The sequence below is a fragment of the Vigna angularis genome, chromosome 1 (assembly GCF_016808095.1).
Source record: "Vigna angularis cultivar LongXiaoDou No.4 chromosome 1, ASM1680809v1, whole genome shotgun sequence".
NCBI classification, from domain to species: Eukaryota; Viridiplantae; Streptophyta; class Magnoliopsida; order Fabales; family Fabaceae; genus Vigna; species Vigna angularis.
Window position 1 is genome coordinate 62,188,769 of NC_068970.1, and position 17,064 is coordinate 62,205,832.

The 17,064-nt window shown below is 31.2% G+C and overlaps 3 protein-coding genes across 3 annotated transcripts; 1 reads left to right on the top strand and 2 right to left on the bottom strand.

The window, feature by feature from the left end:
* Window positions 1–1,702: 1,702 nt before the first annotated feature.
* LOC108322909 (uncharacterized) lies at window positions 1,703–3,918 on the bottom strand. Its single transcript, XM_017555205.2, has 3 exons — window positions 3,773–3,918; window positions 2,390–2,541; window positions 1,703–1,917 (listed from the first exon to the last, which is right to left on the bottom strand). The coding sequence occupies exons 1-3, from the start codon at window positions 3,846–3,848 to the stop codon at window positions 1,900–1,902; spliced, it is 246 nt and encodes an 81-aa protein (XP_017410694.1). The 5' UTR covers window positions 3,849–3,918; the 3' UTR covers window positions 1,703–1,899.
* Window positions 3,919–7,330: 3,412 nt separating this feature from the next.
* On the top strand, window positions 7,331–7,732 carry LOC108322894 (uncharacterized). Its single transcript, XM_017555181.2, has one exon. It carries the CDS (start codon window positions 7,331–7,333, stop codon window positions 7,730–7,732), a length of 402 nt encoding a protein of 133 aa, XP_017410670.2.
* A 2,784-nt stretch (window positions 7,733–10,516) lies between these two features.
* Window positions 10,517–15,129, bottom strand: LOC108322908 (UDP-glucose 4-epimerase GEPI48). The gene is made up of 9 exons (XM_017555204.1): window positions 14,757–15,129; window positions 14,085–14,134; window positions 13,808–13,943; window positions 13,186–13,287; window positions 12,780–13,007; window positions 12,232–12,310; window positions 11,840–11,922; window positions 11,084–11,175; window positions 10,517–10,781 (listed from the first exon to the last, which is right to left on the bottom strand). The coding sequence occupies exons 1-9, from the start codon at window positions 14,934–14,936 to the stop codon at window positions 10,685–10,687; spliced, it is 1,047 nt and encodes a 348-aa protein (XP_017410693.1). The 5' UTR covers window positions 14,937–15,129; the 3' UTR covers window positions 10,517–10,684.
* Window positions 15,130–17,064: the final 1,935 nt, after the last annotated feature.

Sequence of the window (17,064 nt, forward strand, 5' to 3'; positions counted from 1 at the left end):
GTTAAAAGTAACGTAGAAAACAAATTGAAGTGAAAATTATGACAAATACAAATAACCTTTTTAGGTTAATACGTAGAATTTAGTCTTCAAGATAGGTTGCAAACCCTTAATTTAGTCCATATACATATAAATTTATTTAAGCAATATATATGTGTGTCGACGCCCTTATGCATTCTCTCACTTTTGAATAGCTGTCAAAACAGATCACAATTCGTGGGTCAACTCGATCCACCATAGGTTTGAATCGGGTTGAGTTTGAAAAATTTGTATTTTTTTATGCAGATCAGATTTTAATCCGGCTCATTTAAATCCAACTAATGCAGATTGAACCCGTGATGGACCGAATTGACCCACTAATCCACCTATCTAATTTTATTTTATTAAAATTAATTTTAATTTTAATTTTATAAAAAAGTATTTATTATTTTGTTTTTGCTTGAAAAAATTATTTAAGTTTCTTATTTTTAAAATTAATTAAACATTATGTTGAAAGTAAAATTTAGGAGTGAAATTTGTTTAGATTTGAATTATAGAAAGTTTGTAATTTTTTTTTATTTTAAAAAAATTGTAATTAAGTGAGCCAAACTGTTTACCCACCAACTCGTGGTGAGTTGAACTGAGTTCGAATTTTTCTGTCTCGCTAATAAATGAGTCAGGTTGGGTTGGTCATGAGCAACCCATGGTGGATCGAGCCGGGTCGAGCCGGATGACCCGTTTTGACAATTTTTGAGTCAAATCTTAAATTTGATATGACAGTCGTGACTACTTTTTTTAAAAAAATGGAAAGCCTTAAATTCAAATATTTCATAATAAATCCAGATGCATAAAACTCTATCTCAATTTCTAGATAACTGACCCAGATGCATAAAACTCTATTTGAATTTCTAACGGGTTATCCCTTATTTCTTGATGTTTATTTAAATACATGTTTTAAAGTTAAATTTAACAAACTCTTGTAGGATATAAAACTGCACGCTATTAAGAAAATTAAAACCGGGCACTCTGCCAAAGTACATTTTTATGCTTACAAACATGTAGGAGATTCTATCTCACTTTAAGGATAGTGTGCCGAAATGCAGTGTTCTTATCAAAGGGAGCCTTCCCTAATTTAGATGAATGAAGAGGTGACAAAACGGATTTGGACTTTAAAGTTTGAGTTAAATCCCAATCTAATCACGGTCAAATACCGGTTTAGCGCACAAAACCGAGGCTTTCACAGGGCTTGGACTTCATTTTTTTAGGCCTCAGTTAAATTTGGGCTTTTATAGCCCAGCCCAAGAGGTCGGCCTACATTGAGCCGGGTTTTCGTTTTGGTACCACTAAATGAAATGTAACAGCGGTGGATCAGTGTGAAACAACATGGCTGCCTGAGGAGGTGAGTTCAGAGACTGCTTTGGTAATTGGTCATTTGGTGTTCAACGAAAAATAAGGTACACTCATACCTAGTGACTCGCCTTTGAGGGGCTCGGAAAGCTTTGAAAGTTGCATGGCACAAGGGAATCAAACAACTATATATTGAATGTGATTCAATACTAGCAGTCCAGCTTTCCACTCATGGCTGCAACCAGCAACAGCCTCGATGGAATATGGTCCATAACAAACACTCTTCTTCTCTTACTCTGCACACTTCCTTGCTAATTAAATGTATAACAAGCAACTTAGGCACTTTGTGCCTAGGTAAATTGGCTAGTTATAGCAGTAATAACATGGACAACACAGTTCTCAATTTCAAAGTTCAAACCTGGTCATATTCCATTATTGACAATTTGAATCAGTAAACTGTGGTCAGAAAAACACTCCAACAACAAAAAGGAAAAAGTAAGCATCGTCAGAAGTTTGATGAATCAGAGTCACAGAAAGAAGTCCAAGACACAGGTGCGTTTTCCGGAACACTTTTGATTAGAAGCAGCCACCCAACTGCCAAAAGTCCACAACTTTAAATTAGTAACAGAAATAAACCAAGGGGCAAGAAAAACTGATTTGACTCCCAGTTATCAAGTATTGATCAGTCAATCAAGCCAATACCTAGCCAGGCTAAAACCAAAGATGATTAGTATTTACGAAAAATAAGTAAACAAGAAAAACACACGTATATTCTGGGAGGAAGACTTCCTCCATGAAAATATTCCCTTTTTGTACAGGTGTGTAGGTTCCGATGTAGGAACCATGCACATCCAACGGTTGGTCTTCTCCTGGAGGAAGTTCTTAAGAAGCCTAACTAGTAGCAAACTTCAATAGTAGCTCATGCAAGGGTAAGTAGGGTCCTAACCTAACCCAGCTAACCCAGTGACCCCTTGTCACTCCATAAATGTATTTGTTATGAGCAAAAGTAACAAATGCAATCAGAAAAGGTAAAAAAGCCCAGCACTAAGAAGGAGACTTTCCATACCAAAACTGCTTCAATTTCTTCTTTGGACACTGGAGTTCTTTTGGGCTGAAGAGAGGCCTTCCCTCCCACTGCCGCGGAAGCATTTGAACTTGAAAAGAATGACAAATTAGCATCGCTAGCTGAAGATGCAGCTTGAGTCTCAGATGCAGAACCTGCAATGAAATTTTTCAACAGAATTGGTAATTTTACTCATAGTCAATCGACAGATAATTGAGGAAAGAATTCAGTCACTCGTCTAGAGGATCTCAACTATTACCAATCACAACCATAATTTTCAAAATAGATCTGCTGCCCCAAACGGACCCCGTGGAACAAAAAATAGTTCAAAAACCAGATATGAACCAAGCACGATTTCGAAGCAATTTTTCAAATTGTTTAACTATTTCTTACAAATTTTCATCTTATAAAATACTTTATATGATCTTTCTATGTTAATGTAAAATTTTAGTTAGAGTAAATAATCTAAGTATGGAAGGTGTAGAGAAGTTTCACAATGCTATCCAATTACGAAGGTTTGACATGATAAGTTTCTTTCATTTTATAACAATTACTTTAAGTCATATCAACCGTGACTTTTCATTGGTTGACACAATGTAAAACCTTTTACACTAACAAAATAACCTTTAACACTGACAAAATAAATTCAACTACACTTTAATCGCGACCAAACAGCAGTTCCAATTTGAAAAACATTTACCAAAACAACAACCACTTAGCCATATCCCATTAGATTGATCAGCTAGCGACACGAGTCAAAAACCATCTCTAGTAGACTCCACCAGAAACCATATTTTCATAAAATCCATTTAGTACTCTCTCATCAATCACAACGTAATCATCAAAATGAAAACCTAGACTGAACAAAAAATAAAATAAAATAAGATAAACTGCAAAAAAGTAATAATAATTAAAGCATACTAATCCTTCGTAATACTGACTATTCGACAAGTAAATGGTCTTCTAAAATTTGGGACACCTAAGAATCGTTGATGGGATGCGGATGGAAACACCGTTCTGCAAACCACGAATCCTTATGCGCAATTAAATAACGTAATACTAATAGCCCCTTCAGCCGAAGTGAACGAAGTCAATTAAAACTATGGAGCTTGTATAGAATAATCGGCACAAAACAATATAGCATCACCCTACAATTTGAATATGGGAGTAGTTCAAGCTCACAAAACCAGCTTGGGAGATGAAGAGTAGATCTCACTATTACATATTACTTTACCCTTGACTCTAATCCACTTGAGTATTTGGTTCTTTCCGATTTTAGGCTCAGATTATTCATTGATTGTGGTAGAAAACGGCAAGAAAGTGATTGAAAACATCACAGAAAGTAGAAAATGGAGAAAAATTGAAAGGGAGAAAGAGTGTACCGACCAGAAGCAGCGGAGTTGGAACGTCTGTTGGGAAACTTGATGCGGGGAATTCGTTTCAACGCCTGAGTTCCACCCATCGCTCACGCTTGCTGCTACAAAATTCACTTTCCTATTCACAATTCTCCGTTGTCTCGACACACATGTTGTAAAGCATGTCAATTGTCCACCCTCCATGTTTGGGCCTCACTGTTTACACCCCCATATCCAATGAACATTCTATAATCTATTACTCATTTTCTCTTCACACCCTCCCCATTTGTTTTGTCCAATTTTTCTTTACTTTGTTTTTCGCAGAGAAAAACTAGTATATTTTTCTCAATTTTTTTACTTCTTATTTATTGTTTTTCATGTATATTTAATAATTTCATTTTTAGATGGTTGACTAAAAAAATTTCTAATGTTGTTCAAAAAAAAATATCGCGGTAGTGTTATAATTAAAAGAAAACTATGTAAGAATTTCGTAAGTCTAATTAGCCAAAGAATTTTATTTAAAAAAAAAACTATTTTTTGTGTTAGCAATTATACACAATAACAATAAGCCGCAATTTAACTGTACAAGACAATAATACAAAACAATAATGACAAACAGCTACTTTATGTAAAAAAATTCTGAAATTGGAAAAGATAATCGTATCGTTGTTACAGTTGATATTGATAAAAATATAAATGGAAATATAAAATTTCACGTAAATATAAAATTTGTTTTCATACATAAAAAGTAAAAAATTATATAAAATAATCAACAAAATAATTCGTTGAAATTTATATAATTTCAATAATAAATAAGTACAGTATTAAATGAATAATAAAGAATGTAACAATGCAGCGATGATCTAAAATTCTTAGTCATAAAAATGTAGTTTGGATATTAAAGTCTTCTATTATTATTCTAAGAGAAAAAATGGTAAACTATAAGTATAATCTGGATAGATTATTTTGACATGTTAATATAATAGCTTGTTTAAATAAGCTACTATATAAAACATAGGTAAAATAATTATATCTAGATTTCATTTACCAAATTTATCTATAGTTTATGTGAAATGTTTTGAAATATCAGCCTAAAATAAATAAGAAAATGGGTTTAGTATCTTTTGAAAAATGCTGCAAATAGCTTAATATGCACTAGATGATGATACCGATAACATAATATAATAGTGGTCTTCTGAAGAAAAAAAAGAATAAATAAATAGTTTGATACACTTATAATTAAAGTATTGGACTACTTTATTGCTTTAAAATTAAAAATTAAAGTATTTTAAAGTTAAATCTAAAATCAATTCACTTCTTCCACAACATATTTTGTTTTGAAATTTATATTTCAAATTTAATTTCACTATCAGAAATTCCATGACAAGGGTTCACTTTTCCATATTTAAATTGTAAGACTTGTTCCCAAAACCTAGTTATTAAATAATTATATAAATTTTATTATATAAATAAAATTTATATCTTGCTAAATGAAAATATATTATTAACTAATAGTAAGTTAAAAATTTGTATGAAAATTAAAATTTTAATATCTTTATTTATTCTTTAAATTTATTTTTTATTATTTTGACAAGTCATTTTAGTTAAATAAATTGACAAATGTATATTAACTAACATTATTTTTTAAACTTTTTTTTTCACTTAAAATTATTATTATATTATATTTATTTTTTACAATTTTTATTATGAAAGTTTTAAGTAATTATTTAGTGAAACAACAGGTTTTTCAAGTTATAATATTAAATTATTTTTAATTTTTGAACTACATAAATTATTAGAAGAGAATCCAACAAATATTAAAAATAGTGTAATTATTTATTGTCTTTATTAAATTAAAATAAATGAGAAGAATAGTAAAGAAACGCATAAAAATATAAAGAATAATAAATAAATAAATAAATTACAAATATCTAAAAAATAGTTGAGGGGCATTTGGAATTTATATACTAAAAACTCTTAAAATAAGTTATTTTAAGATACGTACTAAATATTTTTATATTCATCAAACACACTCTTATTGTAACCTAACTTTTCTTAAAATAGTAGATTTTCTGTTTTTTCTTTTTTAAATCTTTTGAAGATAAGAAATAAAGTCAAAATTAATTATATTTTACAATTATTTGTGAAAAATGAAAAAATCCCAATTAAACGTAGTCTTAATATTTTAAATATTAGCAAAAGTTTCACTTATACTTTATTTTTTCAAATGAAATGCATTACAGGCACAATAACATATTGATAGTAACAGGAGTGATTTGGAAACATAATCGTATTGACTAATTCCAACTTAGTCTAATTTTAATCAAAAGCGCGTTGCATAATTTCTCTACGACCAATTCTTCCTAACACTTTCTAAGATATTCATCGGAGATCAAATAAGAAACCAATGGAAAAAGAGTGCATGTGATTTCATTTTCTATTTCAAGTAAAAAACTGATTATTAACAAAAGTTTTCCAATTTCAACACGTCATTTCTTGAATTCTTTGACCAAGAAGAAGAAAACCTATGGTGAAATAGGCTCATTTTCTCTAATATAATTATTTAAGATTGGAATTTTCACTGAAAGAAGGATGCTCGTGAATATCTTAATTACTGGTGTCATTTTTGTAAGATAAATTAGGCCATACTTTCCTAATTCCACTTTAATTGAAAAAAAGAAGACTAAAAGTTACATCTTGATGATCATATATATCATAAATCCAAATTTTATTTTATAATCGCAATTTCTATTTTTTTTTGTTTTACAAACGTAATTTCGTGGCTGTCGATTAATAGCATTCGACTAGTTTATAAATCCTAAAAACATACTTTATTAAAAAAAATACACACAATTATTTTATTAAACTATTATGTCATTAGGAAGTGCAAGAATAAAGACCAAAATATAAAAAAAAAATTAGGAAGTAAATCCATAAAAATTAAAACATAATCGAAACTACTGTGAACAATCTTTTTTAACAATTTTTTGATAATAAATTAACTGTCATATATATTTAAAATGGACGAATAACAAGTTACTACACAGATGCTATAAAAAAGTTGTTAAAAAAATTATTAAAAAAACCTTTTTCAATCGGAAAAGATATAAAGAAAAAACACTAGTGTCATTAATAAGAAATAAGAAAAAAGAATGTTTGTGAGTAACGTATAGGTCACTTTCTCAATCTTTTCACAAGCTTTTGGAAATGGCCCACATGAAAAAGACTACTAAAGCCATGTACACAGACAATACAGTCTTTTGAGTTTCACAAAAAAAGAAAAGCAAACTTTCCATGGTTAAGGAGAATAAAAACAAAGGTTATATGGGTCAATCACTTGAATCTTGACTAATAGATTTCCAATCGCGACTGCTTTCTTGTCTGGGTCTCTCATTGGCTAATAAAATTTGAAATGGAACTAAGAGGTTTTACTGTATATTTTCTTTGTATGCCCGTTTGACACTTCAAACTTGTGGAAGAAAAAGCCTTATAAATTGAGTTTTTTTCCATGCCCCTTTTGCTCAGCATCACTAACCAAACAATCTAAACTTGTTCCCGTTTCTTCCTTCGTATAACTCATTAACTGAGAATGATTGGCAGCATGTTTGCATGCTTCTTCGGTGGAAAAGTGTCACGTAGAAAAGCAAAAGTTGAGGCAGAGGAAGTGAGAAAAGGTGTTTACAGAGATGAGTTGAGAGAAAAAGAAAGGGCGAGGAAGAAGGTGAAGAAAAGTGTGCGGTTTGCAGAGGTAGAAGCGACGATCATGGGAGAAGAAAATGAAAAGGAGTTTACGAAAAGAGGGTGTGAGAGTGGTGACGAGGTGGTCGGAGAAAAAGAAGGAGTGAGAGTGAGGGTTCGATTGACAAAGGAAGAAGCTGCAAGGTTGCTCTCAAAATGCAACGAAGGCCCTCTTCAGTTAAAGGACGTTGCTCATCAACTTCTCTTCATCCCTGTCGATCGTCTCTCCATTCAACCATCTCTCTACCACTGATTTCTTCATCTCTTCATCACTCCAATCCTTCTCTTTCCCCTCTATTTCATTATTACAATTTTCTCCTTGTAAAAATGGCTATGTTAATACAATTGTTTATTTTGCTTCATTTTCATCTCCACAGAACCAGACACACTAATCAACAACTTACCTACAATTTTAGAATTATACGCGAACTGCTCACCACATCATTTGTTTCATGTAATAAATAAATAAATAATCAATAATAAGAAAATAAAATAATAATATTAAAAATAAGCAATTTTTGGATGATTATTAATATTTCCTGGATAATAAATTTGGTGCACAGTCAAAAAATTTAAAACTTATGCTTGTTACAAAAGGTATGAATTATTATGAAAATTTAAGTAACAAACATAGTTTTTTTTTATGATTTACAATTTATCTCCTTTTTTGTACATGAAGAAAAAATATATGATGTTGTCTATGATGATATCAGTCCCCAGACAACCTGAAAATGATATTGATATGTACTAAAAATCGTTAATCGATTATTTGAAAACATTGTGAGAAGAAAACATTGGTCTTCCATTCATATTCTTAAAAAACTGTTCGTTTTCGTGCAATGTTATTTTGCACTATAAACATATAGAAACTTTGAGTAGTTACAAAGTTAAAAGGTCATTTTGCATGTTTCATTTGTAAAAAAAGCACGAGTTACAATCAATTGAAGCATGATCAGAAAATTGTGCAACATCGAAAATTCCTTTATTAAAATCATCCTTACCATATAATGAAAAAACACTTAATGGAAGTCTTAAGGATAAAGTTGTGTTTAGACCCCACAATGGTGAAGAAGTATACACAACGAGATAAAAAACATTGACATTGTGTTCGAAAAACATTAATAGAAGACCATTGAGAAAAACATTTACAAAAAACAGTCAATATTCTTTAATCTTCCATATTGATATAAACTTGATGTACGACATTGTATAGATGTAATGCATGTTGAAAAAATGTATGTGATAGTGTAATCAGAAATTTACTAAATGTAAAAGAAAAGACAAAAAGATGGAGTAAAAGCACGACAAAAGTTGGCTGACATGAGCATTAGTTCTGAATTACATCCACAATCAATTGGAAGACACACTTACCTGCCCCCAACTTGTCGCATTCTTTCGAAAAAAGAAAAGCATTTTTTTGTAAGTGTTTAAGTAGTGTGAGGGTTCCAAAATTCTTCAAATATTAGTAGTTTATTTTCTATAAAAGATATAAAGTTAGTTGGTTTAAAGCTTCATGATCGTCATGTGTTGATGTAACAACTTTTAACAATAGCTATTTGAGTAATCTTACTTGCTTCTGTTAGAAGTATTATAACATGATTGAGTATGTTTTATAATGTCATTTGCAGGAAAGTTATTAACCCTCGAGTGTTAGATGGTTTGGAAAATGAGGTCATCAGACTATTGTGTCAATTGGAAATGTATTTTTCATCCTCATTTTTCAATATCATGGTTCATTTGAGCCTTCATCTAGTGAGGGAAATTCGATTATGTGGATTGATGTTATTGGGATGGACGTACCCAATTGAGAGATACATGAAGATCTTAAATAGATGTGTCAATAATCAATATCAACCAGAACCTTCAATTATAGAGTGATACATTGCAGAAAAAGTCATTGAATTCTGCTTAAGTTATATATGCCAAGTTATGAACTAGTAGGAGTTCCTAAGAGTTGTCATGAAGGTAAATGTGAATATAAAGGTGTTCGAGGAGTGAAGATTGAAAGTATTATTAGAAAAGAAGTTGATAAAACTCGTTTATACGTCTTAAGCAATATTGTCAATGTGATTCCTTATATTTCGCAACACATCGTTGAAATCAAGTCTGCACACCCATGGATGAGTGAAAAATGGACATTTAATGAACATAACAACATTTTCTTACCATGGTTTAAGAAAGAGGTTTACACAACTCCAAATGTTTATGAAACTCTATTAATACTAGTTCTTGGGCCGAACATGAATGTAGTCACATAAGACGGTTACTACATTATGGTTTCTATTCAAAGATGAAAGATGACAAAAGTAGATGATAAAAGTAAAGTTCAATATAGTGACCCTACAAGTTGAGATTATACACTTTGTTAATTCTAAGGACAAAAATCTCATCTACTCTACAATTATTTCAGTATTAGATAAATGAGAAATTGATTATATACGTTTTGGAATTCCAGTTTTCAAGTCTAAATAGATTGATATAAATTTGGGTGAGGTGACAAATAATTTTAGATTCACTTTAGTGATCTTAATAAAATAAGTTATATGGATAAACTACTTATTATTACGGGTCAAAAAACATATCACTGATCTAATCAATCAGTCATATTGAGAAAAAGTAGCATGAAAAAAATCATAATAAAGACTCCGTTTATATTTGAGACAACGTCTTTCGAAATAATCATAATAAAGACATATGAAAGAAATATGATAGAGAACAAACTTTCTAGTTGCTTTGTGAATGTGAATCGCATTAAACATTAATTCAAAAGTTCCGCTTCTTCCTTGGAGTGCGTGACACAGTGAAATATTTTAACTTTGTATGTTTGCGAGTTCTAGTCCAATGGCAGGAATAGAAGATAAAGAAAAAAACATGAAAATCGAAACATATTGTTAAGTAAGACTTTATTACGAATAATGAGGTAAGGCATGATATTACTCGTTAGTCATAATCTATAATGTGTGGTTTAGATTTATAAATACGTTCTTGAAGATCATGAAAATGCTCATACTGTAAGCGGGAAACCGAAAAGAATAACTAAAGCAAAACAAAACCACTACTTATTTACCACATTATTGAAATTCATAATTAAGAAAGGATTTTCTATCTTAGAAAGGCTAAGTAAGAACTTTAGGACCTATTGGGAGACAGGGTTCAAAAAGACCCCAAAAGAAAACATCTATACTTAATCTAACAATCATAAGCATCACTTGGGGGAATCTCCAGATCTACCATAGCCATAAGGGTTTTTGCTAGCCCAGTTCCATTGATCCCGACACATATCATCGATCCCGTGTTTAGCCCTGCAACGACAATAAATTTGTGAGAAAGAAATAAAAAAGGGGAGGAAATAAAACTTCGAGAAACCTTGCCCAATATTTTTTACCGAAAGATGAAAACATTTGAATATTGGTTGCAGCTTGACACAATAAAAAGAGTTTTGAATTGACGTGAAATCATTCGGTCATTAAATAACACGGCGGTGATTTTCACAAGGACGGTAATGACAATGAAAGAAATTATAAACTTAAGGCAAAAAAACTGAGCCTTAAGACAGAAAAAAAAAAGGTGGCTATTGTTCACTTTGATGCAAATCAACACTTACTTCCAATTAAGTTCTTTTTCCGCTTTCTTCGTTGAAGCATAAACAATTTCAGCGTCTCCAGGTCTACGACCACCCATTGCAAGTGGAATTTTCTGAACAATAATAAATTGTGAAATTGAATTAGTCATGTACTGAAGAGTAGCTTAATCCAGATATATTATAAAAGAGTTGGTTCAGTTTATCTCCTTAAACACTAGAAATTCAACACGTTTGTTGTATATAATGGGCAGATGTTTGATTTCTAAAACTTTTGTTGCTCAGTGAATCTGTAGTAGTCAGTCACGGAGATCCTGGAGTTCATTGTAGTTTCAGTTTAGTAGTTACTGCTTAGTTTATAGAATTAGACCAGAATAAGCTCTCAATAAATAAGAGCCTCAAATGTATATCTTCTATTGAGTGTAAGCATGCTCTCCATCTCTCTTTATGAGTTTGATCTCTATTCCTTTGATCCATGAATTTGTAGCAGTCGGAAAGAGATAAATATGTACTTAAGATTCAAAAAAACCAGAGGAATGCTCCAGGACATACTAATGACAGTCCAATAACTACACAGTTGAATTTGCTTCACACTTCTTCCATTTCATTGTATGTTATCAGAATGCAACTGATTAAGAGATGCTAGGCATTTCAAATGAATGTTACGCTGCAAAATTTGAAGTCCCGGGACAATAGAAAGAAACAAAATTGCGTTTGTATAAAATGACAAGGTTTATATTACACAAAACAAAAACAGAAATAAAACTATCACTCTGTTACCTTTCCAGAGGCCTGTTCAAAAGCCTTTACCATCTCCAAAACTGATGTTCCCTTTCCTGTTCCCAAGTTATAAACTTCGCAACCTGTTTAAACAATCAATAAAATTTTATCAAGGTAACTACACGACAACAACAAAGCCTTATCTCATTCGCTTAAGTGAGCAACCCAGATCATTTGGCAGTATTTGACTTTGGTTAAGACCGAGGTTTCAGCTCATTATTTAACAAAGTCACATACTAAAAAGGGAAAATCCAAAACAAAATGGGCCAATAGGAAAAGTTATCATTGCTTGTACAGATAAAAAATCATTTCACATTCACAATCTTTCAGGGTTTACCAAATCGAAAACACTAGTAAATTATTAGAAGAAAATAATAGATTGGGAATAATACCTATTTTAGGATCATCCAGTTTACGCAAAGCAGCAATGTGCCCTTCTGCTAAGTCAACAACATGAATGTAATCGCGAACCTGAGAAAAAAAAAATTATGTAAGATCCTTGAAGAAATCAAAGGCAGCTTTTAGAAATGAGAATGAATGCTTGTAACAATTTGGCAAACTGAGACTATGAAAGCTCAGGATGTCCAAAATCATTGAAACATTCCAAACCAAAGGGAAAAGGTGTATCATTACAGGATATTAGTCAACTGTTAGTTGTATTAACTAGATGGAATTTGTTAGTTAGGTTGTTAGAAATGTCTATTAGTTGTTAATCACATCTCTAATAAGCCCTTTGTCTCTTTACACATGACAATCAAATTAATGGGAATATTTCTATGTTAGTTTTATCTTATTATTTTAGCAATATGGTCTGTGGACTAGTCTAAGGTCACTTGTATCTCATCTAAAGTTTTTATAGGAGGGAGTGGGGGTGAAGATTGCATGCAATCTTTACAAAGGAAAAAATTCACTAAACCAATTCAAAAAAGTGATAACATACTCCAGTGCCGTCGCATGTTTTATAATCGTTTCCAAAAACTGTCAGTGAAGGGAGTCTGCCAACTGCCACTTGTTGAACAAAGGGCATGAGATTGTTCGGAACTCCACGAGGATCCTCACCAATAAAACCACTAGGATGTGCACCAACTGGATTAAAGTATCTCAACAGTATAATTTTCCAATTTGAATCCGCACAGTAGAGATCACGACACATCTCTTCGATGATAAGCTGAAAAAACAAACCTCTCATCGATGTTATTGTCCGTTTCCAAGACAAAACATAGTACATTGCTATCAGTAATACTCAAAAATTATAAAATTAAAATAGAAAACCACTTTTTTCATTTTGCAAAGAGTCATCATTAGAGCATCTTCAGTTTTACTGTATAACAATCTCCTACTCATACCTTGGTCCTTCCATATGGGTTTGTCGATGACAAAGGGAATTCTTCGGTACATGGAACCTCCTTTGGCCAGCCATATACAGTTGCTGAAGATGAGAACACAAGCTGACATCATTCAAGAAATATAAAATCAGTCAAATATTCAGATTGAAGCATCAATAAAATATATGCGCAACAAATTCCACAAGAAACTTCAAGATAGCAGGGGACCATAAAAAGAAAAAGGTTCAGACTTCATCTTAAGATGTTGCTTCTAATTAATATTTTTTTAACAAACAACTGTAATTTAGTGTGGAAGAGAATTGGTGAACATTGATATGCAGTTAACCCTAGATAGGGAAACAGAGGGGTTCAACAGGTGATATGATCTCATAGAAACAGAAATAGGGAAAAATGAGTGTTGATGGAATGTATGGTTGTAAAGGAGTCTACTTGTCATCAGTCTTTAATGGGGGAACACTTCGGCTGATTGTGGTCTCACAGATTGATGCAATGGAAGTATGACAATATTCATCAATATTGCTACATTTTTCCATGCAGTTGATGCCAATCAAAACAGACCCAACAGATCAAAACTAATTTTTTTCTTTTATCAGCAATAAGATCAAAACTAAAATGAGCACACCTTCTTGCATCCATGGGCAACCATGACTTGAAATAGAATGATTGTCCCAATCAAGTTGTTGTCAAAGTACAGTAGTGGTTTCTGCACACTTTCACCGACTGCTTTCAGCCCAGCAAAATGTATGACAGCATCAAACCTGCAGGAAAAAGAGACATACATGACAAACAGCTTTTATTTACCAATCATCTATCGAATATAACTACAATAGAACGTGAAGCACCGACAGAAATCATTATTTTCCTTTTCTCAATTACAAAAAATTCTTCACAATACTTACTTTTGGTTTGTAAAAACTTTCTCGAGCGCAGCTCTGTTCCGCAAGTCTAACTGCAGCAGGAAAAATAAAACGAAGAGCCAATCAGCACCACAATAAAGTATCAATAATTAAGAACGTCTAATAAACAAAAACAAGAACCTGCACCGAAACAGACAAGAATTTAGCTTAAAATTGAACTTTAGAGAGAGAAAAAACACAAATACAGGATATAGAATACAGAATATAGTTTTTATTGGTAATAAAATTGGAATCATGGAAAGCAATACAACAAATCACAAAACACACATCACATCAAAAGTACAGTGTGTACACTTGTCACACTAATTGTGAAACAGACAGAGTTAGTTCCAAACTGTCACGAAACGCAGAAAAACATAATTCGAACTTGTCACCGTCTGTTTGTTTGGTATTTACCAAACTACGGAATAAAGCGCATCGCAACACTTTTTCTTTTACCTGTCAGTGGGGCCACCACAGTTTACAGGCCCGGTGAAAAACTCAAAAAATCACACAAACTCAAGACAGAGACAAAAAATCGAAAAAATAAAAACGTTAAATCGAAATCAACAACGAAAAAACCACAACCATCATATTCTGAGGACCATGCAACAATCAAAATTGGGTTTTTGTTTTTCAAATAGAATAAAAAAGAAAACCGTCGAAACCCGGTACCTCGACAAAGGAAAAGTTCTTTGCCAATTTTCCGGCGAGTTCCTTGACTCTGGATATGGAGACTGCAGAGGAGTTGTCGAAGTTGTCGACGGCCAATACGTTGTAACCGGCGAGGAGAAGCTGGAGGACGGTGTGGCTACCAATGTATCCGGCACCACCGGTAACCAGAATCATTGGCATAACGAAAGTTTTTGGCAGGAGAGAAAAAAACGGAAGAATACAAGAATGCGTGAACAGAATAGCGAAAGAGAAGGATGAGTTATGGCAGTGGAAAAGCTACGAGTTTGTTACGCGCCAGGAGAAGGCGAGAATTCTGTGAGTAACACGTTCACAACAAAGTCATGAGATTTTTTTGAATCTAAAGTCTCAAGTGCTACTTTAGCTTTAAATACCGCAAATTTCACCTTTTTTTTTCTTTTTTTTTTCTAAATTTTTATACTGCGGATTTCCAGGTCATCCACGTGGATCTCCACTGTGTCTTTGCTTCGGATTTTGTCTTACTGCTTCCTATTCCTTCCACCCCTGTCACTGCAATTTCTCATTTCATACTCATTCTCTTCTTTTCTCTTTCTAATTAACCTCTTGTTACTTCCTTAAGTGGCTATCGTTTTAAATTTTAATTACGGGATTATGCTCACTAATTTCGTAAGATAATATTCTTTGCACCATTATTGTGCTTTAACGATCGAATAGCTGATTAATATAATAATATCGTTTTCAAAGTGTAATTTTTTTTTTTATGTTTTTGGTATTAAAGAGAGATTTTCTTCCTGAATGGTGATTATTTGTAATAAAACAGGATTATTAGCTAATGCGATTTTTTCCTTATGTAACAAAAATCAGGATTATTATCATAAGCGTCCTTATTTGACTTTTAAACTTCGGAAAATGGATCTGGAGCACTTGGTTAAAAGTGGAGGTAAGCTTAACTTATAGGTTCAACTCCATTATTTAATGGCTTAATTTTTCTACTTTACTTAGCATTAACTCCACTATTTAATTACTTTAATTTTTTATTCTAATTCAACTTATGTAGTTAATGGATCAAAATTACAGTGTTAACTCCTAAAGAGTCAACCTCTGAACGAACTTCAAAATAGTTCTACTAATCGTTAGCCTTACGATAATGAGAATTTTAGTTTCGTGTGATAAGTTTAATAACATTATTTTTTGTAAATTAATCATTTTTATAATTATTAAATTAAGAGTGAACGTGTAATTTATTTACTATAATAGGATTTTGTTAGAGTTAATACATTGTATAGTCTTTATTGTATTTGTCATGATAATTTTTTTAGTATAATCAAATAATCGATAAGGCCCTTTTCACTTATAAATATTTTAAATTTTAAAAATATAAATACATAATCGAATGTGGTCATAAAACGATTTAGTTAAGTGAAAATTGGTAAAAAAAAATTAAAAGATAATAAATACTTTAATATATATATATATATATATATGTATTTTTTAAAAACTATTAGATTTAAGATTTTGAAATTTGATTGAATTCTTTCCAAATAAAACTTATACATAACCAAAAATATTGATTTATATACGATAGAGTAATTATCTTTAGCAAAAACATATTTTCAGCCGGAACTCCTTATATTTTTTTTAATTGATCATTTCCAGCGTCTTGAATTGCGTTTTAATATTTTCAACATAAATTATCTTCGTTTAAAATGGGTTTTTACCACAATATAAATGATTTGTTATAAATCTAAAATATACTTTGTAATACTTAAGAATGTTTGAAAGTATTTAAGAATGTTTAAATTGAATTTAAATTATTGATTTTTTATATTATTCTTTTATTATATTTTTAAAATATATAAATGTACATTGATTTCAATATTGTAAAATATATTATAATCTTTTTTTAATATATTAAAATCAGTATATGTAAAGACTTACTAAAAAAACCCAAACCGATTTAAATCATATAATAACGATAATGAAACACTCTTAAATTAAAAAAAAAAGTATTGCAATGTATTGACGGCATGAACATGTGATGGGATGTGCAATGTTTCTCGATACGCTTCAAATCATATCGTCAGATTGTGACTCTTTTCTTTTCCTTCTAATGTAAAAAATGTTAAAAAAATATAGTTTACACAGAAACTTTTATTTAAGATGCAGAGTAAATTCATTCCTTTATTAAAGAAAAAAAGAAGAAGAAAGAAAGAGGGACCATGTAATTTTTTATGACTATAGAAATAATCATTAATAATCCTATTTTTTGTTTATAATACATATATATATATATATATATATATATATATATATATATATGAATTTATGA